General features: G+C 49.3%; 1 protein-coding gene across 1 annotated transcript in view; it reads right to left on the reverse strand.

Annotated features, from left to right (window-relative positions):
- Positions 1-24,715, reverse strand: part of LOC137648921 (uncharacterized) — a 103,887-nt gene that overhangs the window by 18,133 nt on the left and 61,039 nt on the right. Inside the window, exons 3-4 of the mRNA XM_068382110.1 lie at positions 18,005-18,076; positions 4,954-5,145 (exon numbers count right to left, since the gene is read on the reverse strand). Coding sequence (XP_068238211.1) covers positions 4,954-5,145; positions 18,005-18,076 — 264 coding nt within the window. The remainder of the gene's footprint in view (positions 1-4,953; positions 5,146-18,004; positions 18,077-24,715) is intronic.

Raw genomic sequence — 24,715 nt, forward strand, 5'->3', positions numbered from 1 at the left:
AAATCTCAAACGGAAATCCCCCGCCAAAAACCCTTCCAGGGAATGACGGGGAAGGGCTAACCCAGGTTCTGGAAAGAAGAATGTTGCTCAGACCTCCCTGAAGATTCTTCTTATTCTTGCATGTGCCATGCTCTGCGTTTACAGGGTGAGGCCGTGTTCTGGAATTACGCTCCAGAAGACTCGCCAGGCTGGCCATGCTGCGAAACCCCAATGGGAATCGCAGTCGCAATCACCCTGGCGCCCGCGCGATGGTAGATCAATGATTTGCGCGTGGGCGAACGGGGAAGCGCCCATGCGCGGGCACGCAGGAACGCAAACGAAGAAGGAGGGCGAGCGTGGTAGGAAGGCCGAGAGCCGGTGGTTGGCGAGCGATAACCCATGGGCGAGCAATGGATACTGCAAGAATTAAGCCGACGTTCGCGCGAAGAAACACTGTCGGTCCGGGCGACGGCCCACCGTCGGTCCGGGCGACGGCCCACCGTCGGTCCGGGCGACGGCCCACCGTCGGTCCGGGCGACGGCCCACCGTCGGTCCGGGCGACGGCCCACCGTCGGTCCGGGCGACGGCCCACCGTCGGTCCGGGCGACGGCCCACCGTCGGTCCGGGCGACGGCCCACCGTCGGTCCGGGCGACGGCCCACCGTCGGTCCGGGCGACGGCCCACCGTCGGTCCGGGCGACGGCCCACCGTCGGTCCGGGCGACGGCCCACCGTCGGTCCGGGCGACGGCCCACCGTCCGTCCGCGCGACGGAACACCGTCCGTCCGCGCGACGGGATACCGTTGGTTCGCGGGCGGGCGAACATTGGAGAGCATGTGCGCGGTCGCGCATGAGCGTTGGCGTGCAGGCACGTGGACGTGCGGTCGCGTGGGCGTGTGGCCGCGCAGGCACGTGGGCGCGCGGGTGAGCGCAGGCGGTCGGGAGACCAATAACGCGTAGGTGGGCGATGGCGCGTTCTGGCTAGCGATAGCCCGTAGGAGAGTGAAGGCGCGTTAGTAAGCGATGGCGCGTCGGCAAGCGGTGGCGCGTCGGCAAGCGGTGGCGCGTCGGCAAGCGGTGGCGCGTCGGCAAGCGGTGGCGCGTCGGCAAGCGATGGCGCGTCGGAAAACGACGGCGCGTTGGCGAGCGGTAGTGCGTTAACAAAACCCTAGCACGCAGGTGAAGAATCGCGCGGGCGTGTAGGCGATTCCCAACGCAAGAGAGACTATTGATGGTTAGCGCGCATCGTGCTAACAGAAGGCGCGCTGGTGCATCAGGAAGGTGAGCGCTGAAGCAAGCTGTTAATCAGGTGATCCTAGACGGTCAGAAAACCGTTGGTGCCCATTGGTGCGTGGCAAAGAAGGGCGCGCAGATGTGCGCTGGCGATTGAAGAAAGCTGGCGCACAGAAGGACAGAAGTAAAGGTGAGCGCTGGCGAGCAGGAGGAAGATCTACGGCAAGACTCAGCTACCGAAGATCGTGGTCCACAGCTGGCGAGCGCTAGATCGCTACTGATGGTGTTCAGGGGAACTGACACGCGTGGCAGATCGATGGCAATTGTTGACGCTTAGGAGATCACTGACGAGCAGGTGAACGATGACGCGTCTAAGGTCGCTAGCGAGCAGAAGGCAACGAGTGGAAGCCTGCGCGTAGAAGAAGAGTCATTGACCCAGACTCAAACCGAAGTTCTAGATCGCGAGGGCGAACGTGGGCGCACAGGGCGCGTAACAGGAACCGACAGGAACAGCAGAGATGATCATCATGTGAGCGCTGACGAACAGGAGAGCGCTGACGAACAGGAGAGCGCTGGTGAACAGGAGAGCGCTGGCGAACAGGAGAGCGCTAGCGATCAGGAAAGCGCTGATGAGCAGGAGAGCGCCTGTGCGCTAGCACTGAGAAGGAGCAGGAGAGCAGGAGAGAACACAGCAGAAGGGCGCTCAGCGGAACCCTGGGAGGCAACCCTTTGCCCCGAAGGGATCGTTGTCCGTCGGAAGACTGATGTCCGTCGGAAGACTGTTGTCCGTCGGGAAGACCGTTGTTCGTCGGGAAGACCGTTGTCCGTCGGGAAGACCGTTGCCCGTCGGAAGACGAGGTCAGACTGCTATCCATCTGCACCAGGGGCGGAAGATCAAGAAGGAGTTGTAGGCTGCATACGGAGATTCAAAAAGGCACCTCTTAGCACTCTTATAGGGAGATGGGAGGCCCTTATGACGAGGCGGACGGTGAGCCTTACGGCGAAGGAGGCCAACAGCAACAACAGCAGAAGAATCCTCCGAAGAGAAGTCTCTATGAGTGTACTCTCTCGCGAACGAAAGAGAAACACTTCGTAGAAGAGACTGGTCAGCCAGTGACCTAAAGGGAGCAATCCTCCGAAGAGGGGCTCCTGCAGTTGCCCAGCCCCTTGAGCGAAACTGCAAGTGCGACCGATCAGCACCAAGAGCATAGTCGCACGAAAGAAAGGCAAGAGAAGAACCCCCCAAAAGGGGAAAAACTCAAGCCTGGACAGGAAAAACTTCCCTCGGAAGGAAAGTTACCCACCCAAGGAGGCGAGCCTCCTGAGAGTTCTAAAATGAACTGGAGAGCTGTCAATCGTCACGGGAGTACTTCCAGTAGAAGGAGACATGCCCCTGACGAAAATCTATAGGGGAGGCAGCAACAGCCGAATCCCCAGGCCTCAACAAGACAGCTCACACCGTTGCCATATTACAGAAACGAACTAAATCGGTAACTGTAAAAAAAATAAAACAAAAATCATTAGTACACATTCATTCCCACGGGAAGGCTCCGAAGAGGAATCCCGAGGGAAAGGAAAACAAGAATTACACAACAGGCACGTGCCCTCACAACCACTTACACTCACGGAAGGAGAGCTGTAACCAAAACAGAATTATAACAATTATAATAATGTATCTATGTAATTATCTAATTTAAAAATGAATGAACACTAAAGAAAGAACGAAAACCCCGAAAGGAATCGTTCTACAAAGCTGAAAAATTAAAAAATACAATTAGATTCATAAACTAATTGTGACAAAACGTACGGCGTAGCAACCCCCCCACACGGGAAGGAAGCTACAAGGGCGTAGTAACACGTAGTAAAAGGGTGAACGACCTCAAGAGAGAGAGAAAGACCGAAGTCAAACTCGATCGCAACCCATAAAATTACACCGTGGTGGCCTAAACTGCCAAGGGCTCCACGGAGATATCGTACACTACACACACAACTCTGAAAAGGAAACTTACTGATTTCTATACTCAAATATATATACAAACATGAAAAAATTTTTTACATATATATTGAGTAAAAGAAAAGTAAGTGATTAAGTAAAGACAAAACAAACAATGGCTGCCAAGCGAGGACAAAGACAGAGACGTCTGTCCCAGTCCGAGCCAAAAGTGAAAGTGAGCTTCACCGGTGTGTGAGGGGGGGAAGGGGTAACTAGCTACCACTCCTCTACCCCCCCCCACTAACTAGCGCGGGGGTAATACACCCTCGTTAAATTCTAATGGCTCGCCATTTCAGCTACGCTAAAAGGTAAACCCAATGTAAATACTGTAGCGTGTTTTGTATTTCGGTTACGGAACAAACATAATTTGTGATTTCCTTGGGCTGTGGAGGGGTGGCAGTCTTGACATCAAGGGCTCCTTCTGTAGGGCGATATCAGTAGCAGGCTTGGGCACTTTAGAAGAAGTTAAAGCCTGAAGGTGCTTCTTCATTAACGAAACACCTTTAATGCCCAATGAAAGTAAAAAAATGCGCAGGGCCTGGTCCCTAGAGGAATTATCGATGTCAGAATCAATACAAAGTCCAGCTCACTCGAAGCTTGCCCCCAAGGGAAAGGCGAGGTGACACTCGTTGTTATTCCGTCTTTCCCATGCGGGGGATGCAGAATAAGACACAGAGGTCTGAGAACCAAAGGGAGAAAAAAAGAAAGCCAAAGGACTTTTCCAGCTTGGAAGAAGACTCCAAAGAGTCCATCATGGACTTCCTCCTGCTGCTGTACTCTGACTTTTGCAAAAGCAGCCAGGCCCTGCAATCATCACAGAGGATGACTGGGCATTAAAAATGGGGGTCTACCTCCTGTCGGGACATAATCCTGCCACAAATACGGCTAAGTTTACCAAGGCAGGACTACATGCCTGCCAGTGGAGCCACCATAACACACACATTGACACACTAAAAAGTAAAAGAAAAAATAATAAAAGCCAAACTTTGTTAAGCCCCGAAAATAAGTGTGTACTTCTCTGTGGCTAAAATCAGTTGCTACTCAGTGTGCAGAGAATAAGTGTGTATTTCTCTATGGCTGAAATCACAGTTGCTACTCAAGTGTGCTGGCCAGAGGAGTGAGTCTTCCCTTCCACCTGTCAGAAACTACCAACACCTCATTACAAACTTTTGCAGTTGCATTCCAGCTATGCTGAAATCGTACTTATTAAAGGACGAGGGTTTGTTTATTGTAGGAATAAAAAGAAATCCTTCAAGTACATTATACAGTACAGTACTGTAATCTGTTATGAATACAGTACACGGTGAAGATAAACAAGGGCATATAACATACTATATATTGCAAACAAAGAGAAAATAAAATAATGGAATTATTGTACTAGTATAAAAAATAAGTAATTTCTGTCTAAAAAGGAAAAAAAGCTAAACTCAAGAAACAAGAACACAACAGAATTCAACAATTTTGCAATTGATATTGCTTATTATTATTATTATTATTATTATTATTACTTGCTCTAGTTGGAAAAGCAGGATACTAAAAGCCCAAGGGCCCCAATAAGGAAAATAGCCCTGTAAGGAAAGGAAACAAGGAAAAATAAAATATCTCAAGAACAGTAACGACATTAAAATAAATATTTCCTATATAGACTATAAAAACTTTAACAAAAGAAGAGGAAGAAAAATAAGTTAGAATAGTGTGCCCCGAGTGTACCCTCAAGCAACATAATCTAAAGGAGACAAAAGAAACTGACCGAAATAATACGGGAATCATTAAAAGGCGGATCGTCCTTCAAGCAGTGCAGATGTAAACGATTGTCACTGATGGTCACTCTGGCATGTCTTGCTTGCATATCATCTCTCAGTAACTTAGCGTACACGTTAGCACCTTCTTCGTTTGCTTTCAAAATATCTGCTCGTAACTGTACAACATTCAGGGGAGATTCCTGAAAAAAAAAAAGGAAACTTTTAGGAAGTTAATTCTCAGAACCCAGCATACAATTATAATTCACTAAATATTAAAAAAAACTTTTAAAATGTCTTTAAAGGCTGAGTGGCATTAAGAATATTACACTTTTAGTGATAGAAATACCATATAGTATATGAACAAAATTCACTTAATATATGATTTTACACGTAGAATACCTCAACAGAGAAGTGTGTAATTGTGATAATTTTCTTTACATATTGCACATAACAACAACCTGAAGCATCTCAAATTTTTAACGTACTTTGTATCTTTCTTAACAAAATTTACTTAATATATGATTTTACACTTGGAGCACCTCAACTGAAGCCTAACTTGCCCTAAATTCTATCTATCCTCCCCCTCATAAAGAGGACCAGGGACCAGGTAGTAGGTTGGCCAGGGCACCAGCCACCCGTTGAGATACTACCGCTAGAGAGTTATGGAGTCTTTTGACTGGCCAGACAGTACTACATTAGATCCTTCTCTCAGATTACGGTTCACTTTCCTTTTGCCTACACATACACCAAATAGTCTGGCATATTCTTTACAGATTCTCCTCTGTTCTTATACACCTGACAACACAGATTACCAAACAATTCTTCTTCACCCAAGGGGTTAACTACTAAACTGTAATTGTTCAGTGACCACTTTCCTCTTGGTAAGGGTAGAAGAGACTCTTTAGCGAAGGTAAGTAGCTCTTCTAGGAGAAGGACACTCCAAAATCAAACCATCGTTCTGTAGTCTTGGGTAGTGTCATAACCTCTGTACCATGGTCTTCCACTATTTTGGGTTAGAGTTCTCTTGCTTGAGGGTACACTCGGGCACACTATTCTATCTAATTTCTCTTCCTCTTGTTTTGTTGAAGTTTTTTTTAGTTTATATAGATATTTATTTTAATATTATTCTTAAAATTTTTATTTTTTCCTTGTTTCCTTTCCTCACTGGGCTCTTTTCCCTGTTGGAGCCCATGGGCTTATAGCATTCTGCTTTTCCAACTAGGGTTGTAGCTTAGCAATTAATAATAGTAATAATAATAATAATATATCTTGGTTTGCAAGCCTACGTGCATCATTATCTGATCCAGCAAGTAACGCCATGACTGCTGCACACAAAAAAGGGGAAAGGGAAAAAAAGAGAGAAATGGCTAGAGACTCCACATCCCAACCTAGAGTGACGTACCAATCGTTATCTTACAGAAGATACCACTCGGTCCCCGATGTAAAGTTTTCAACTTGAATTCAGATCTGAACTCTTCACAAGATTCGATAGGACTCTTGAGAAGAGTGGGGGAGGGGCAATCTTAACCCTTTTACCCCCAATGGACGTACTGGTACGTTTCACAAAAGCCATCCCTTTACCCCCAATTACGTATCGGTACGTCCTTGCAAAAAATGCTATAAAAAATTTTTTTTTTCATATTTTTGATAATTTTTTGAGAAAATTCAGGCATTTTCCAAGAGAATGAGACCAACCTGACCTCTCTATGACAAAAATTAAGGCTGTTAGCGCAATTTAAAAAAAATATACTGCAAAATGTGCTGGGAAAAAAATAACCCCCTGGGGGTTAAGGGTTGGAAATTTCCAAATAGCCTGGGGGTAAAAGGGTTAACTTCGAAAAGCAAAAGTCGCATGGAGTGGTTCAAGAGCCCTCAGGTCTCTATAACGGATTCGCTCAAGCTCGTGGTACCCTGCCCAACTGAGTAAAAATACTGCATATCTTTTCCTGAGTTGCTTTTCATTAGGAAGGATATACAGTAAGGAGATATCTGTCATTTTGGGGTCAGGAGTGCATGCCAGGATATAGAATCCAACTGGCCAAAAGTTCAATTGTTTTTCTTCTCCTCACTACAAAGGTGAGTAACAGGGACCATAATGATTTACCCTCCTGTTCTAGAAAGGGACACTACAATTATTTTTTCAATACAAAACGAGAAAGTAAAGAGATCATAAAACTGTTCTCTTTCTAGCTTCGTGGAAATATCGGACAAACCTTATTTCAACTATTGTTCTCCTGTCAGGTATTCAGCTACTGAATCTCATCTTAATTTCTTGTTCAGAAACTTACGGATTATTAATTTCTTATTCCTGATCTAGAAATTAATCTCTGGTACTGTTGTTCAGTTAGTTCTTTATGCATGTTGCATAACTAACCATTCTTTGCATTCAGATCTGTCTAGACAGTACCAACTTGCACATTAATTCTAAGTCATGCCTTCTCCATCATAAGGCTCAGTACTACACAGTACTCTAGAAGTTTTATTCCAGCTGTTACCAAGTTGTGAAATGATCTTCCTAATCAAACAGTTGAATCTGTGGAACTTCAAAAGTTTAAACTAACAGTGAATGTTTATATATAGAACTGGCTGACATAAGTTCTTTTTTGGGCTCAAGCCATGGCGTCCTGATGGAAGGATCCTATTTGGTAGCTTCCTTGGGTAATCACTACTAGGATTTTCCCAGAGAATTAAACCACAGGTTGTCACAGAATTCTAACTTCTGGAGCGAGTATCCTAAGGGTTTCCCCTTAAGACATCGTGTATCAACAGGGGACACGCATGTATTAACGTGCCACATAGCTATCTACACCCCATATAGAGTTAACGCTTCAATATGGCGGACAGAGAGCGGCTGGGAGCTAAGCCGCAGCCAATCTAGATGTGGCGATATCGGTACTCGCGATGTAAACAGACGGACGCCATTGCTTTTGATGACGTCACGTCCGTCCTCATCCTTTTGCTAGTAGCTCGCTCGATTGGACGTATTTTTCCCTTTGTGCGACTTTATCTGCTTGCATCCTCGCCATGTCTCAACCTTCAGCTTCACCTTCTTCTGGAAAGTTGAGTACAAAGGTTAAAGTATTGTTTAAATAAGCTCTGACCGTAAAGTAAATCTTACTTTTCGAGATATTTGCATAATTGTGGCAGAGCTTTGCCAGACCGGTCAGCGCCATTTTATGACGCTGCTGTTGCTTGCATGCCTTATTTAGTTAGCCGCAACAGCCTTACCGGTATATAAATTACTAATCAGCGCTATTAGTTATTTAGTCTTCATAGCTAGGAACTTTATATCGTGTTTTTGACGCATTAGTTAGGGTCTTCGCTGACCCCATACCAGTAGGCTTTGATTAGCCCCTAGGCCAGTGAGCCTATACCAGTGTTAATGCATGATATTTCAGTGATCCTAGTGTTAGTTATGAAGATTTTGGCATTATTTTACAATACCATTGACAGTGATGCAAGTGTTTTTTCGCCTTCAGGGACCATATAGGGGGTAGGTTATCTTGAGTGCCTTGCTAACCTAACCTTATGATAGGACCCCTATATGCTCTCTTCATCCCTAGCCCTAGGGCTTCCCTCTGGTAATCTTGTACCCTATTACATGTGATAGGACAAGACTCCTCAGAGTTCTGTATCGCCTCCCCACCTAAGGGAATGACCCCTCCCTTAGTGTTGGGGACCTTAAAGGTAGGATCACCTCCTTTAAGCTGAATCGGTCCTTGACCTTTTCCTTGCGATACGTCTTCTCCCTTCCTTAATTAGGGTCTAACAACCCTAATCCAGGTTAGGTTGGGAGGGCTGGTTTATGTACCTTGCTGAAATATACGCGTGCACCGTTTTTCAGTTGGTCCACCTACTATAGGTTAGGGTGAGCATCTCCCTTCCTAGGTGGCCGCTCTGGTGCATAACCCATCCTTTCTTATAAGAAGACCCTTTCCCCCCCCCAACCTATCTCTTGCCTAGCCTAACCTACCAGTAGGTTAGGCTTCATATGTCCCCTGTCCTACACTCCACCCTAGGCTGGAGTGCTGGACCCCGTGGTGCTCCCAGTGTTGTCCGCTCTGATACATAGACCCTCCATAGTGCTATGGAGTCAGTTATCATTTGGTCGACATGAAGAGTCTCCACCCCTTCTTTGGGTACACCCTGTCCTCTCTTGGACTGCCTTAGCCCCCGGCCATTGCGGCCCCTGCTTAGGATGATAGATTCACCTCTATCATGGTGGTACCTTTTCCAGAGGTGTCTTGACTAGGCTAGTACAGCCTTGCCATCCCACCTCCATCTTTGGTGCTTGTCCCTTGCCGCCTCTACCCCGGCATTACCGCCGCTACGGGTGACTTCCTTATCCTTGCCGCCTTCCCCCGAGTGCCGGGGGATTGCCGCCGGCCGCCGGCTTACCGCCGTGGCCTCTCCATTCCCTCATAGCCTCGGCACACTGCCGACCCCTCCCGGAGTGCCGGCACTAGCAGCCGGCCCCCGGCCCCGGCTATGCTCCTTTATCCTTACCCCTGTCACCCTCCGACTGCCTCCGGCTGCCGGAACCGCCGCTCCTTGCCGGCGGCCGCCGCTACCGGCTGCCGCCACCCTGGCTTCTTTTGACCATAGAATGATCATTCTTGAATGCCAGAAACTCTGCTCGAGCGGCTTCCGGCGTGCCGGGGGTATGCCGGACCCGTCCGGAGGCGGCAAGATGCCTTGCACCCCTTCTCTCAGCTATCTTTACTAGCGATAGCTCCTAAAAACCGCACCTAGATGGCTTGTTAACGCAGACAAACTGGTACGGAATCGTACATTTTGTTCAGTTTTCACTCTGTCTTCTTGCGTGTTTCATCTTTCCAGCACGCTACGTGTAATTGGCACGTCTGGTTGCCGGAACCTTACTAGGATCTCATGATCCCCAGACTTTCTTGATAAGATTTCAAGCCTAGTCTATAATATGGTTATTCTAGATGGAATTCCCATTATCAAGACACCTTCCATGGAGGCCTACGGCCACCTGGGACTGTCCGATGCTACGGCAACCAGCCGGGCGGGTTACACGAGGCATGCGTCTGTCTCCTTTCACCCACCCTTCTGTGCATCACAATTGATTTAAGTTAATATTAACTTGTTAATAATTAACTTTATATACGAGCCATATTATGACTCTACAATACTCATCGTCTCTTTCTTTTACAGGAGGAGTACGTCATGTGTGACCACGACTTCTGCGCGGTCCGTCGGCCACACTTCTATGGACACACGGCGTGTAGGACACACGCCCCTTGTGCTCACAAGAGAGGGGATCTCAAGTACTGGGGCCCCACCACCTGTTCGGTCTGCCAAGAATGCTTACAGAAAGCATTCTATGATTCTCCCTCAGCGGAGATTCGGGACACTGCTCGGGACAACCTACGCAAGTGGGTACGTGGCTTTCAGAAGAACGCCACTGGACCATACCTAGCCACAGAAGAAATGAGGTCTTTGCTGTTCCCAAAGGCCTCTCCAGACTCAGTGGTCCCAGTCGAACAGATCCCCGTAGTCCAGATTACAGTGGAACCTGATGTGGTCATGGCTCAGTCCATGAATGATTGTCACCTGGATTCAGAACATGATGAACGCATGTCAGAGATCTCGGAGGACACCGAGAAAACCCTTATGGCCCAGGGTGAAGGGGAGGATGATGAAGAAGAGGACCGGGTAGTGTATACCGAGTCCGATAAGGAGGATGCCCCTCCCTCCATCCCCCTTCCTACTCCTACACCGACGGAAGTGTCTCTCCCGTCTACGTCCTCCACCACGACTCCTCTACCTACGGCACAGGATATGATTCGGCTCATTGAATCCGTGATGGAGCAGAAGCTCCAAGAAACTCACCAGATCATTCGGTCGATGGGAGGTTCCAAGGAATCTCGCAAAATCTCCATCAAGGACCTCCCCGCATGCTCGAGCGACAATCCGTGGCGATTCGCCGAGCATATGGTCATCGCTGACGACAAGATCTTCGTCAGCGATAAGATCGGTTCCATACCCCTGGAAGAAGTGGAGTTCTTCCCCCGCTTTGAGGCGTATCCGGACTGTTACGTCCGTCTACGTTCAGAACCATCCTCAAAGGAAGAGACCGAACCGAAGGAGAAAATAGTGTTCGATCTCTCAAAGGCCCAGGCTATGCTTGCCAAAGCGCTTAAGAGCAGAGGCTTTACCTGCTCTGGACTTCCGGCTCTGAGCAAGAAGTACCCCACCTACGTTGCGCCCGATGAAGTGGTGATACCCTTCACGGAAAAGGCCTTCGCTACCTGCTTTAAGGCTGTAGAAGAAGGGAAATCCTGCCCTGCATTGGAGGAATGCAGACCTTTCTCCGCAGTCACCCCGCCCGACACCAAACACTGGAAGGATGTGCAACACACCTTCGTGGTGGGCAAACTAGATCCTGACGTTGCTGGACGTCAGTTTAATGAGGACCTCCCCAAGCTAAACGATCACCTCCTTCGTAGGGAACAGGAAACGAAGGAGAGGCTGGCAGCATCTCTCACTCTCCAGGTCCAGATGGACGTAATGGCTGGCAACACCAGAGTCCCTGACCATTACATGGTCCTTGCCAAATCTCATATGGCAACCTTAGTCAAGGATCTGTACCACTTCATGCGAGCTCGTAGAGCCTGCAGAGAATTCGTGTTCTCCAGTGCCACTGTCAGACACGAACCCCGGAAACTGATTTCCTCCAACATCTGGGGCAAGTACCTCTTCCCATCTGATCTAGTGAAAGAGATCACAGACAAGGCCGCATCTGAGAACAGGAACCTTCTCAACAAATGGGGCATGTCTAGGAAGAGAAAGCCCTCTCAGGATGACGGTCCTCAGCCTAAGAGGAAGCAGTCGAAGCATAGACCCCAGCAACGTCAGCACAGACGTCAGTTTCCGGCACCCGCTACTCCCCAAGTGGCCGCTCAGCCGCCACAGACCTTTCAGTTGGTCCCACAGCCGGTTTTGTCCTCATCACCGGCCTTCAACCCCGCCTTCGAGCAGCACTCCACTACCTTTCGTCCCAAAGGTAGAAGCTCAGGCAGGGGTTCCGGCAGAGATTCCTCTCGCCGGCCCTCCAGAGGCAGAGGAGGACAGGGAGCTAGCGGCCGAGGCAGCAAGTCCTCGGGACCCCAGAAGCAATGAAGTGCTTCCGGTGGGAGGAAGACTCCGCCACTTCCAGGATCGTTGGACCTTCGACTCCTGGGCACACAGCATCATCAAGAAAGGTCTGGGCTGGAGCTGGGCGCAACCACCCCCAACCTTCCAGCAATTCTTCCAACGTTCAACCCCCCTTCTGGAAGAATATGTGCTAGACCTCTTGAACAAGAAGGTGATAAGAAGGGTGAAGTCCACAAGGTTCCAAGGGAGACTGTTTTGTGTCCCCAAGAAAGACTCAGACAGACTCAGAGTCATTCTGGACTTATCCCCCCTCAACGTATTCATATCGAACAACAAGTTCAAGATGCTGACTCTTCAACAGATCAGAACCCTCCTGCCTCGAGGGTCTTTCACGGTCTCGATAGACCTGGCGGACGCATACTGGCACATACCAATGAACCATCACGCTTCCTCCTACCTAGGATTCCGACTCCAACGGAAAAGCTATGCCTTCCGGGCCATGCCCTTCGGACTCAACGTGGCCCCTCGGATATTCACAATGCTAGCGGACGCAGTAGTACAACAGCTCCGCATCCGAAACGTCCAGGTGATGGCCTACCTCGACGACTGGCTAGTGTGGGCGCCCTCGCCCGAGGATTGTATAGAATCCTGCAGAAAAGTTACCCAGTTTCTCGAACACCTGGGATTCCAGATAAACGCGAAAAAGTCTCGCCTATCTCCAGCTCAGAAGTTCCAATGGTTAGGCATCCACTGGAATCTTCAGTCACACCGCCTTTCCATTCCAGCAAAGAAAAGGAAGGAAATAGCAGGGTCTGTCAAGCGACTGTTAAAATCCAAACGGATCTCAAGACGCCAGCAGGAACAAGTTCTAGGCTCTCTACAGTTCGCCTCGATCACAAACCCAGTGCTTCGTGCACAGCTAAAGGATGCAGCGGGAGTCTGGAGACGTTCCGCATCCATCGCTCGAAGAGACCTCAAGAGACGGCTCCCAAGCAGACTTCGACTTCTTCTAAAGCCGTGGTCAGAAGCGAGGGCCCTAAAAAGGTCCCTTCCTCTCCAACACCCACCTCCATCTCTCAACATCCATACGGACGCTTCGTTGGAGGGTTGGGGAGGTCACTCCCACCAAAAACAGGCTCAAGGCACTTGGTCTCCCCTATTCAAGACGTTTCACATCAACATCTTGGAGGCCATGGCGGTTCTTCTGACGCTGAAGAAACTCTCCCCGCCCCCGTCGATACACATTCGCCTGACCCTGGACAGCTCTGTGGTAGTGCGTTGTCTCAATCGCCAGGGCTCAAGATCGCCCAAGATAAATCAGGTGCTCCTGACAATCTTCCGTCTGGCAGAAAGGAAGAAATGGCACCTGTCTGCAGTTCACCTACAAGGATTCCGCAATGTGACAGCGGACGCTCTATCTCGGACAAACCCGATAGAGTCGGAATGGTCTCTAGACGCAAGATCATTCTCCTTCATCTCTCACCGAGTCCCAGAACTCCAGATCGACCTCTTCGCAACGAGCGACAACCATCAACTTCCTCGATATGTAGCCCCGTACGAGGACCCCAAAGCGGAAGCGGTGGACGCCATGACCTTGGATTGGAACAGATGGGCCAAGATTTACCTGTTCCCTCCCACCAATCTGCTGAAAGTCCTCTCCAAATTGAGAACCTTCAAAGGGACAGAAGCTCTAGTGGCTCCCAAGTGGCCCCGCAGCAACTGGTACCCCTTGATCCTGGAGATGCAGCCAACGCTGATCCCCCTCCCGGACCCAGTTCTCTCCCAGCAAATACAGAAGTCGACTGTCTTCGCTTCATCATCGAAAATCAAGGACCTTCATCTCATGATTTTCTCACCCTAGCCGCTAAGAAAAGGTTTGGGATTTCGAAGGAGAGTCTAGACTTCCTCGAGGAATACAAGACCGAATCCACGAGAAGGCAATACGAATCGTCTTGGAGGAAATGGGTCTCCTTCGTCAAGGCAAAGAACCCCTCGAAAATCACCATAGATTTTTGCATGTCCTTCTTCATTCACCTTCATGGACAAGGCTTGGCAGCCAACACGATTTCTACTTGCAAATCGGCCTTGACTAGACCTTTGTCATACGCCTTCCAAATAGATCTGTCTAGCGACATCTTCAACAAACTACCGAAGGCCTGTGCCCGTTTACGACCGGCACCCCCTCCGAAACCAATCACTTGGTCTCTAGACAAAGTTCTCCACTTCGCCTCCAACTTGGACAATGATTCATGCCCTCTTAAGGCCCTGACTCAGAAAGTTATATTTCTCTTCGCTCTAGCTTCTGGAGCCCGAGTCAGCGAAATAGTGGCACTATCTAGAGAAGAGGGACATATCGTTTTCAACGATTCAGGAGACCTCTCCCTCTTCCCTGATCCGACGTTTCTCGCAAAGAACGAATTACCTACCAAACGATGGGGCCCGTGGAGGATATGCCCCTTGAAGGAAGATGCCTCTCTATGTCCAGTAGAGAGCCTTAAGGTCTATCTTCATAGAACTTCAAACTTTGGTGGAGGCCAACTCTTCAAAGGAGAAACATCGGGCAGCGACCTGTCACTGAAACAATTGAGAGCTAAAATCACCTACTTCATTCGCAGAGCGGATCCAGACAGTACACCCGCTGGTCATGATCCTAGGAAAGTCGCTTCGTCTCTGAATTTCTTTCAGAGTATGGATTTCGAAAGCCTCAAGAACTATACAGGCTGGAAATCCTCGCGTGTTTTCTTTAAACATTATGCGAAACAAGTGCACGAAGTGAAACATTTTGTGGTAGCCGCAGGTAGTGTTATGAAACCTGCTCTGAACTCTGCTTAGAACAGTGAGTTATTAGGGACTCTAACTCGTCGGGTGCCTATGTTGACCCTCAAGTGATACGTAGTGAAGCAGAAACCACCTTGTGCTTTTTTTAACTGTTCTTACCTCAGGTGAAATGTCATAGTAGATTACCACATGAGTGCTACATGCCACGTGCATGACGTGTGTTACATAAAGACTAACGTTCCGTAGAACGAGTGCCTACTAATACTTGATTCTTCCCTTTCAGACTCAAGAGCACGCCTTTATGACTATGTACATTTTTATCAATGTAAATGTTTTTTACTATTTATTGCATGACATGTATTGATTTACCTGCAATTATCTAATAAAATGTCTATTTTATTACTTGTGCGTCTCCCTTGCTCCTTTCTTACTATGAAATATACTAATTGTCATAGTTTTATTACCCTTTATTCTTGGTTAAGGAAAATGCCAGGATTTACTCCGGGCATTTATTTATATAGAGCAAGTAAGTTTCCTTAGCGAATACTTACTCAGTTATGAAGATGAGTCAACTCCATGCACGAAGTATACAACCACCACTTCTTCAAGTTTGTTTTGATGCGAATACCAAATCGCTCTGACTTATCTTCTGGATCTCATTGTTCCTTCAGCCTATATGAATAGCCTTCCCATGACCACTTTGATCTCAGCATAGCCCGTGGGGACTTCCATGCCAGGGGGGCAGGAAGGCAACTGCCTCACGGTAGCTCTAGTATAGACCACTATGCTTTCGGCTCAATGTTTTAGCACTCACTTATAAAGGGGAAAAAGTCTACCACGATACACTAATTCTCTGGTACTCTTCCATCAGGACGCCATGGCTTGAGCCCAAAAAACGGATTTTGAGCGAAGCGAAAAATCTATTTTTGGGTGAGATAGCCATGGCGTCCTGATGGACCCGCCCTGTCTGTTATCAGGTCCCGCCCTGCGCCGCTGTATCATGGTGATGAGCGAGCTCCAGACTTACGGATGAGGACGGACGTGACGTCATCAAAAGCAATGGCGTCCGTCTGTTTACATCGCGAGTACCGATATCGCCACATCTAGATTGGCTGCGGCTCAGCTCCCAGCCGCTCTCTGTCCGCCATATTGAAGCGTTAACTCTATATGGGGTGTAGATAGCTATGTGGCACGTTAATACATGCGTGTCCCCTGTTGATACACGATGTCTTAAGGGGAAACCCTTAGGATACTCGCTCCAGAAGTTAGAATTCTGTGACAACCTGTGGTTTAATTCTCTGGGAAAATCCTAGTAGTGATTACCCAAGGAAGCTACCAAATAGGATCCTTCCATCAGGACGCCATGGCTATCTCACGCTCAAAATCCGTTTTTTAGTTTATATACGAAGGCTATATTTTAATGTTGTTACTGTTCTTAAAATATTTTGCATTAATTGTTTATTACTTCTCTTGCAGTTTATTTTTTTCTTTATTTCCTTACCTGATTGGGCTATTTTTTCCCTTTTGAAGGTTTTAGGTTTATAGCATCCTGCTTTTCCAACTAGGGTTATAGCCTACCTGGTAATAACAGAGTTAAAGAAACATAATCAATGCAAAGACCTAGATGTTGAGGAGCCGCTGGTCTATAAATACTTTTTCGTTGGGACCTGTAGTAGTAATTCAGAAGGTTGTGCAGCTTACCTAGATCCTTACAGGACTGTACACTGGGACACCTACTGGGGCCAGGTTAGTTTTCAGTACTGCGCCGTCTCTCCTACGCAAAAGTAGAGAAAGATCAGTTGGAGTCTACGCATAAGCGACTCGTATCCATCATTCTTCCTGGACTTCTTGTTCTTCTTCTAGAGGTAGCTTCGTCTAAAGGATCTAATGAAAATGAGGCTCAGTCGTAGGAAGAACTTGAAGTTTGCCTTCTATGAGGTCATGGAAGCCATTGAAGATGCTCTCACAGGAGAAATAGTCCACAAAGGACTCTTTGTAAGGCAACAATAGTGAGGGAAGGACAGCACTCAACAGGAACTAGAATGATGTGGATAACTGCAGGTTTACACAGAAACCTGTCACACCTTTACCGTTATTCAGAAAACAATAGCATATCCTGACTGTCGGGTGGGCAGGGCTTATCCTCCACCAGCCAGTAACTATTACTACCTCGTTAAAAGTTTAGAGGCTCGTTCCAACTAAACTAAAGTCATGCTCCTATAAACGACGATGGTTTATATACTGTAGTATGCTGAAAAATTATAATTAATCAAAAATTTGGACACAAACTTTCCAGATGCTGTATCTTTCCTAGGACGCTTTAACATATCAAACCTTGCGAGGTTCCACACACCAATAACACGGAAAATAAAGAAACATCCGACAGTAGAGAAAAGTATGAGTACCAACTAGTTGTCCCTTCACCAAGTAGGCAAAGTCTCAAGTGACTTGACTAAAACAGGGAGGTATGCGGTTCCCCTAAACTTCCTATCATTATATAACTATCTTGTTAAGAGATTCAACACCAGTTTCCAACTAGTGCCCAAGTGATTCTTTATCAAAGGTGAATGGTTTGTTTTCACGTAGGAACAAACTACATACAGTACGTACATGCGAGAGATCTGAATTTGCCATTCATATTCTACCTGCTGCCTATAATCAGAGGGCCAGCAACTACTTTAACAAAGGTATTACTATTGAAGAGTATGCTGTAAATGGTTTAAGGACTGTTCATGTGTTAAACTATGTTTTAATCTTGACATGACAAAATAAACTAAAGCTCTAATGGCTATGCCAGCTTTAAAGGTTTAAAGGCCGCTCATGAATGGCAGAGGCAAAGGACAGTGACCTTGCCCTATCAAGCAGGACAATGCCCTAGAGACTGACCATATATGATCAGCGCCCAAGCCCCCTCTCCACCCAAGCTAGGAACAGGGAGGGCCAATTCTACTTGCAAGGTGCATGACAAGTACAAGCTTCATATTTTGAAATAAAATATTACATGAACTTTAGTTCGGAGACAATAATGTATATTAACCACAGTAATCAATAAAACAGACAATAATGTATATCAATTAATCAATAAAATAGACCTCTGACATGAAAATAAATGTAATTATATTAATATAATACCATAATGATATATAAAAGTAACCTTACTTGTTCACTTTGTGCTGCATCACCATCATTTTGACTAGTATTCATTTTTAATTTTTCAGACACCATAGCCATCTGCAAGATTGAAAGTAAGAGCATGAAAATCTTAACTTAATCAGAACAATGACTGAATAGAAATTTGCAGTACTGTACTTCAAGATTTGAAATACCAATCAACTGAAAAAGAAAGTCCAATATTTGCAGTATTGCTCAGCCAAATGCCATTGCACATAAAAATATATGAAAGGGTTAAAACATTTTACTGAATGTAAATGACTATGCATTAACCCTTTTACCCCCAATTGACGTACTGGTACGTTTCACAAGACTCATCCCTTTAACCCCATGGACGTACCGGTACGTCCTTGCAAAAAATGACAAATTCGGAGATAATTTGTATTTTTCCTAACCATACAAACCTTAGCTATTTACATAAGGTTTACTTTCGGTGTAGTTGAAATGATGAGCCATTAGATTTTTAACGAGGGTTAACTACCCCCCGCTAGTTAGCAGGGGGTAGGGAAGGGGTAGCTTGCTACCCCTCCCCCCCACACACCTGTGAGTTGCCTCACTTTAGTTAGAGGTAGGACTTGACTTGGGGGACAGGGCTGGCAGGCAAATAAGTGTAAATAGCTAAGGTTTGTATGGTTAGGAAAATACAAATTATCTCCAATTTGTCATTTGTTCCGTAACCGAAATACAAACCACGCTATTTACATAGGGTGACTTACCCCTTAGGAAGGGCGGAAAGTCCCCAGCCTTACTGGCTTTTGGCTTTACCCGGGGACCCGAAAACCAAGTGAGCAGCAATCGAGAAAGGGGGTCCCTGCACCTCGCACTTTTCGATGCTTGCTACAAATGTGCGGCCTACATAAGTTGTGTGTGGAGGAAGTTGTGACTCATCCTAGGAAGTTGACCTGGAGTTCTTTAGATAGAAATCTAGGCTAGGACGTTCCCAATACCACCTCGTCAGGGTATGGGGGACGCAAACAGTATTACAGTTAATACTAGGAGCACAAGGGAGCATGGTTTACCTGCAGAGGTTGAGGTCAGCTATGCAGAGACCAGAATGCTGCTTTCCCCAAGGGAGGGGAGAATGAAGAAAGAAGTAAGGGCCAGACATATTCTTTCAATCACGCAGACTAAAACCGGATAACAATGCCCCCAACCTTCTGCTACCTGTCCATTACGGAGCCTGAGGTTAGACCAGCTGTTGTGCAGCCACCACAGGGCCAATAGAGAAGGTATCGAGGCTCCTGTGGGTCACGTCCTGCAGGTAGTGGGCTGTGAAGGTCGTTTGGCGCTTCCACACCCCAGCTTGCAAAACCTGCGTCACAGAGAAATTTCTCTTGAATGCCAGGGACGTAGCGATGCCCCTGACATCGTGCACTCTAGGGCGACGTGACGGAGGAGGGTCAGGATCCAAGGCATGTTGATTAACCTTCCGGATCCAGGCCAAGATGGTGTTCTTGGTGACCCTCCTCTTCCTCCTTCCTGTGCTTACGAATAACGCTTGCACATGAGGACGGACTGCAGCTGTTCTTTTTAAGTAACGCCTCAGACTCCTCACTGGGCAAAGTAACAGATGGTCTGGGTCACTTGTTACAGAACGAAGACTCGTTACCCTGAAGGAGTCGAACCTAGGGTCTGACACCCCAGGGTTCTGAGTCTTGGCAACAAACTCAGGGACGAACCTGAACGTTACCTCCCCCCATCCCCTTGAATGGGCGACGTCGTAAGAAAGACCATGAAGTTCACTGACCCGCTTGGCCGAGGCCAAAGCGAGCAGGAAAGCCGTCTTCCAAGACAAGTGGCGATCAGACGCCTGGCGTAATGGTTCAAACGGGGCTCTCTTCAGAGCCCTGAGGACCTGAACCACGTTCCAAGGAGGAGGTCTTACTTCTGACTGAGGGCAGGTAAGCTCATAGCTGCGTATGAGTAGAGAAAGTTCTAACGAAGAGGAAATGTCCACTCCTTTCAGCCTAAACGCCAGGCTTAAAGCTGAGCAATAGCCTTTCACCGCTGAGACAGAAAGGCGCATTTCCTCTCGTAAATACACAAGAAACTCCGCTATTGCTGGAATAGTGGCATCGAGTGGAGAGATACCCCTCCCGCGACACCAACCACAGAAGACTCTCCACTTTGTCTGGTAGACTCCGATAGAGGACTTGCGTAGGTGGCGAGACATCCTGTCCCCAACCTGTTGTGAAAATCCTCTCTCCGTGAGGAGACGCTGGATAGTCTCCAGGCGTGAAGCCGAAGCGACGCTACGGCCTTATGGAAGATGTTGCAGTGTGGTTGTCTGAGTAGCTCGTGTCGTGGGGGGAGTTCCCTCGGAAGCTCCGTCAGGAGCTGCAGAAGGTCCGGGAACCATTCCGCGTGATGCCACAGAGGAGCTACAAGAGTCATGGAGAGATTGACCGATAGTCTGGTCTTGTTGAGCACCCTTCTCATCAGACAGAATGGTGGGAAGGCGTAAACGTCGATGTTGTCCCACCTCTGCTGAAAAGCATCTTGCCAGAGAGCCTTGGGATCCGGGACTGGAGAGCAGTACAGGAGCAGCTTGAAATTCAAGGCTGTCGCGAACAGATCTACTGTCGGGGAACCCCACAAAGTCAGGACTTTGTTGGCTATTTGAGGATCCAAAGACCACTCGGTACTCACTATCTGCGTCGCTCTGCTCAAACTGTCGGCGAGCACATTCCTCTTGCCTGGAATGAAGCGAGCCGAAAGTGTGACCGAGTGGACTTCGGACCACCACAGAATCTCTACTGCAAGATGGGATAGCTGTTGAGAAAAGGTACCTCCCTGCTTGTTGATGTAAGCCACTACCGTAGTGTTGTCGCTCATCACCACTACGGAGTGGCCCGCCAGGGTCCGTTGGAACTGTTGAAGAGCCAGGAAAACGGCCTTCATTTCTAGCAGGTTGATGTGGAGGTACTTTTCTGATTCGGACCAGAGGCCTGAGATCCTTTGGTTCAGAATGTGGGCCCCCCACCCTTCTTTTGACGCGTCCGAAAACAGAGTCAAATCCGGGGGGAGGACGAGAAGATCCACTCCCTTCCGAAGGTTCCCGTCGTTCTGCCACCACCGAAGGTCCGTCAGTTCCGTGGATCCTATAGGAACCAGAAAGTCCGGAGAATCAGAGCCTTGATTCCACCGGGACTTCAGCCGCCATTGTAGGGATCTTATCCTGAGGCGGCCGTTCGGAACTAGAGGTGCCAGGGAGGAAAGGTGACCTAGAAGACGCAACCACGAATGGGCCGGAAGCTCTTCCCGCCTGAGGAAAGGTTCTGCGACCCTCCTCAGCCTTGCTATCCTGTCGTCTGATGGAAAGGCTTTGTGGAGATCGGTGTCTAATATCATGCCTAGATATACCAGGTCTCAGCAAACCTCCAGAAGCCTGTCTCGGTGTCGAAGAAGGGTCGACTCCGCGTCTGCCAGGACCAGCCAGTCGTCCAGATAACGGAGGAGACGTATGCCATTCCTGTGCGCCCAAGACGAAATCAGTGCGAACACTATGGTGAACACCTGAGGAGCTGTGGAGAGACCGAAACACAGCACCTTGAACTGGTAGATCTTGCTGTCTAGGCTGAATCTCAAGTACTTCCTGGAAAACGGATGGATTGGGATCTGGAAGTACGCGTCCTTCAGATCCAGTGTGCACATGAAGTCTTGCGGTCTCACTGCAAATCTGACCGTGTCTGCTGTATCCATACTGAACGAAGTTTGCTTGACAAACTTGTTCAGGGCTGAGAGGTCAATTACCGGTCTCCAGCCTCCAGACGCCTTCTTTACAAGAAAGAGTTGACTGAAGAAGCCTGGAGAGCATCCTTCTTGAGCATGGTCTCGACTTCTGCCCGAAGGGCTAACCCCTTTGCCGATCCCATGGCATAGGAGTTCAGCGGCACTGGATTCGCTGTCAGGGGAGGTGGAGATGTCATGAATGGGATGCGATAACCTTGGCCGATCACAGAGACCGTCCAAGAATCAGCCCCAAGTTGCTGCCACCTGTGCACGCAACTTTTAAGGCATCCCCCCACAGGTGGACACGCGGGGGTATTGCCAATCCTAGCGCTTGCGGCCTCGGCCGCTGCCTCTAGGATTCTTACCTCCCCTAGAGGACTTGCCGCGCCTTCTGTCCTTGGTCTGAAAGGGCTGCGGCTTAGACACCCCTGTCTTAGCTGCCAGAGCTTGCTTCGGTGTCTTGCGAGGCTGCTGTTGCTGTTGAGGTACCGGAGGCTTGTAGGGCCGAGAGAATCTTGATTCGATCTCCTCCACCTCTCGGCTGTTCGTTCTAGGTCCTTGGGCTCAAGCAGATCCCTCCCAGTAATGGAGGAGTGCTTGAGCCTGCAGACGTCCACGGCGGGGACCTTCAGATGGAACCTCTCGGCCACTGCGTCGCGACGCTTTAGGAACGAGTTAGCCCACAGGTTAGTAATCTGGTGAGCGAGGAACTCGATTGAACGCGTGCCCGAGAGGAGGAAGGTCTCCAAAGCCTTCCTATTGCTCTCCTTGGACAGATCCTCAGAGCGCAATAGGATGCCCAGAGATCCCAGCCAAACATCCAGCCACGAAGTTGCCTGTATGGCACTCTTCGCGACCTTCTCAAGGTTCAGGATCTCCGATGCCAAGAACGTCACCTGCCGGGCGGAGAGCTTCTTGAGAGAAGTTCCCTTGGTCAGCTCTTCCACGGAGTGATGGAGTGGAAGGGCCATACTGGACTCCCCCATGATCTCAAAGTACCTCCTCTGATGTACTCGAGGAGGCGGGAGGAGTTTGAACCCGGCAGAAGAACGACCGGGGGAGGCGAGCTCGGAGAGCTGGGCTTCGACCCTGTCCCTGGCCCCTTTCACCCCTTTGGACCAAGGCAAAGCTGCGCTGGACTTAGGGGGTTTCTGGGTGCCGTAGACTTGGTCTAGCACCGTCTCCTTGCCCTCACGAGGGGCAGTCTCCGGGTCCTTAAACTTGTTGAGTTGCCTCATCAAGCCTAGGACCTGCCAGAAAGCGTGTTCCGACTCGAACTGGTCTCCTCCTTGCAGACTGGCAGCTAAGTCTCCAGTCCCCAAAGGCTCATCTTGGGGAGATACGTGGACGTCCTCCCGGGGTCTAGTTGGCTCTGGACGTATCCTGGATGACGATTTAGGAATAGTCTTGGAGTCCTTGGGCTTCCTCCTAGAAGGAATACAGGACTCCAGCAAAGAGGTCCAGAAGGGGGCTTCCTCACGAGCAGCTTCTCTCCGAAGAGGAGGGGTTCCTCCCATTGGTGCCGTGGGAGACAACCCTGCCTCGCTGGACTCTCCTGAGGATGGAGATACCTCGTCCACAGGAGAAGGAGAAACAGCACGCGTAGGAGAAGGCGTAGAGTCCTCCTGACCGACCTCTTGGGAGCCAACTTCTGAGGAGAAGTCACTACGAAGTCCACTCCTCTCCTTCTCTTCAGCGGGGATGAGCCTGCCGTAGGTTCAAATCCCATATCAACGAGGGCAGGCTTCACAGCCTGAACCACTGCGTTCATAATGTGACGGAACCAAGGCTGACGGGTAACTGACGCAGTGTCAGTTATCCCTGCTGGAGGGAAGGGGATCTCCGGACCCTTCGGAGCAGACACCACGGGGCCTGCCTGAAAAGAAGAGGAAAAAGAGTGTTGCATGGACCTCTCCGTAGATCCTTCCTGGTCCTGGTAGGTAATCCTACGCTTGCGCAGTGGCGACCCAGAGGCTGATCTGGAAGTCCGTGTCCCTGTCGTTTGGCCGCGCTGATGATCCCTGCGTGAATGGGGATCGCGGCGGTTCTCACGCGAAAAGGCATTCGAGGAATCGCGTGCGGGCGATTTCCGAAGCGCGGGCACATTGCCGCGTGTGGAAGAATGCGCGTGGGTGCGTTCGCTCGCGGGCGAGGTGGCGCGTAGGCGTGCGGGTGAAGGGACACGATGGCGTGTTGGCGAGCGGTCGTGTTGGCGCGTTGGCGACGGAACGCGTTGGCGAGGGAACGCGTTGGCGAGGGAACGCGTTGGCGAGGGAACGCGTTGGCGAGGGAATGCGTTGGCGAGGGAGCGCGTTGGCGAGGGAACGCGTTGGCGCACACGTGAAGGAGCACGAGACCGCGCAGGTGAAGGTGTACGCTGAGCACTAGGCGATCGTCGGCGGCGCGTAGGAGAACGGCGATGATCAGGCGAAAAAAGTCGCGAGCGTTTGCCAGGAGGAGAGCGCTGGTGCGTTGGAGAACGCTGGCGCGATGGCGAGCGATGTCGCGTGTACTCTGGCGAACGACGGCGCGTACTACGGACAGGCGATTTATCGCGCGGGCGAGGCGGAGACTGGGGCGATCAGACTTAAGAGGGCAATGGCGAGCAGGTGATCGCTGCCGCACAGGAGAGCGCTGGCGAGTTAAGTCCGAAGACTGTAACTCTGGGGAGCGCTTGAGCGCTACTGCACGCGAACGCGCAGGTGGGTGCGCAGGGGAACCCTGACGCGCAAGGGACTTACCCACACCGTGAGTAGAGTCCCTTTTCCCCGAAGGGATCGGTGCCTGTTGGATAACTGGGTGAGAAGGCGCCCAAAACGCATCTGCAGCCAGGAACGGAGAAGGCAGGTCGGAAGGTCTGGCAGTCGTAGGGGATCGCGAACGATCCGCGAAGAGGTCAAGGGCGCTGCTGTGACGGGCTGCTCCTGACGGGGGGGCTCCTCCCTAGGGGGAGGATCAGGAGAGGAC

Source organism: Palaemon carinicauda, chromosome 10 (genome assembly GCF_036898095.1).
Source record: "Palaemon carinicauda isolate YSFRI2023 chromosome 10, ASM3689809v2, whole genome shotgun sequence".
Lineage (NCBI taxonomy): Eukaryota > Metazoa > Arthropoda > Malacostraca > Decapoda > Palaemonidae > Palaemon > Palaemon carinicauda.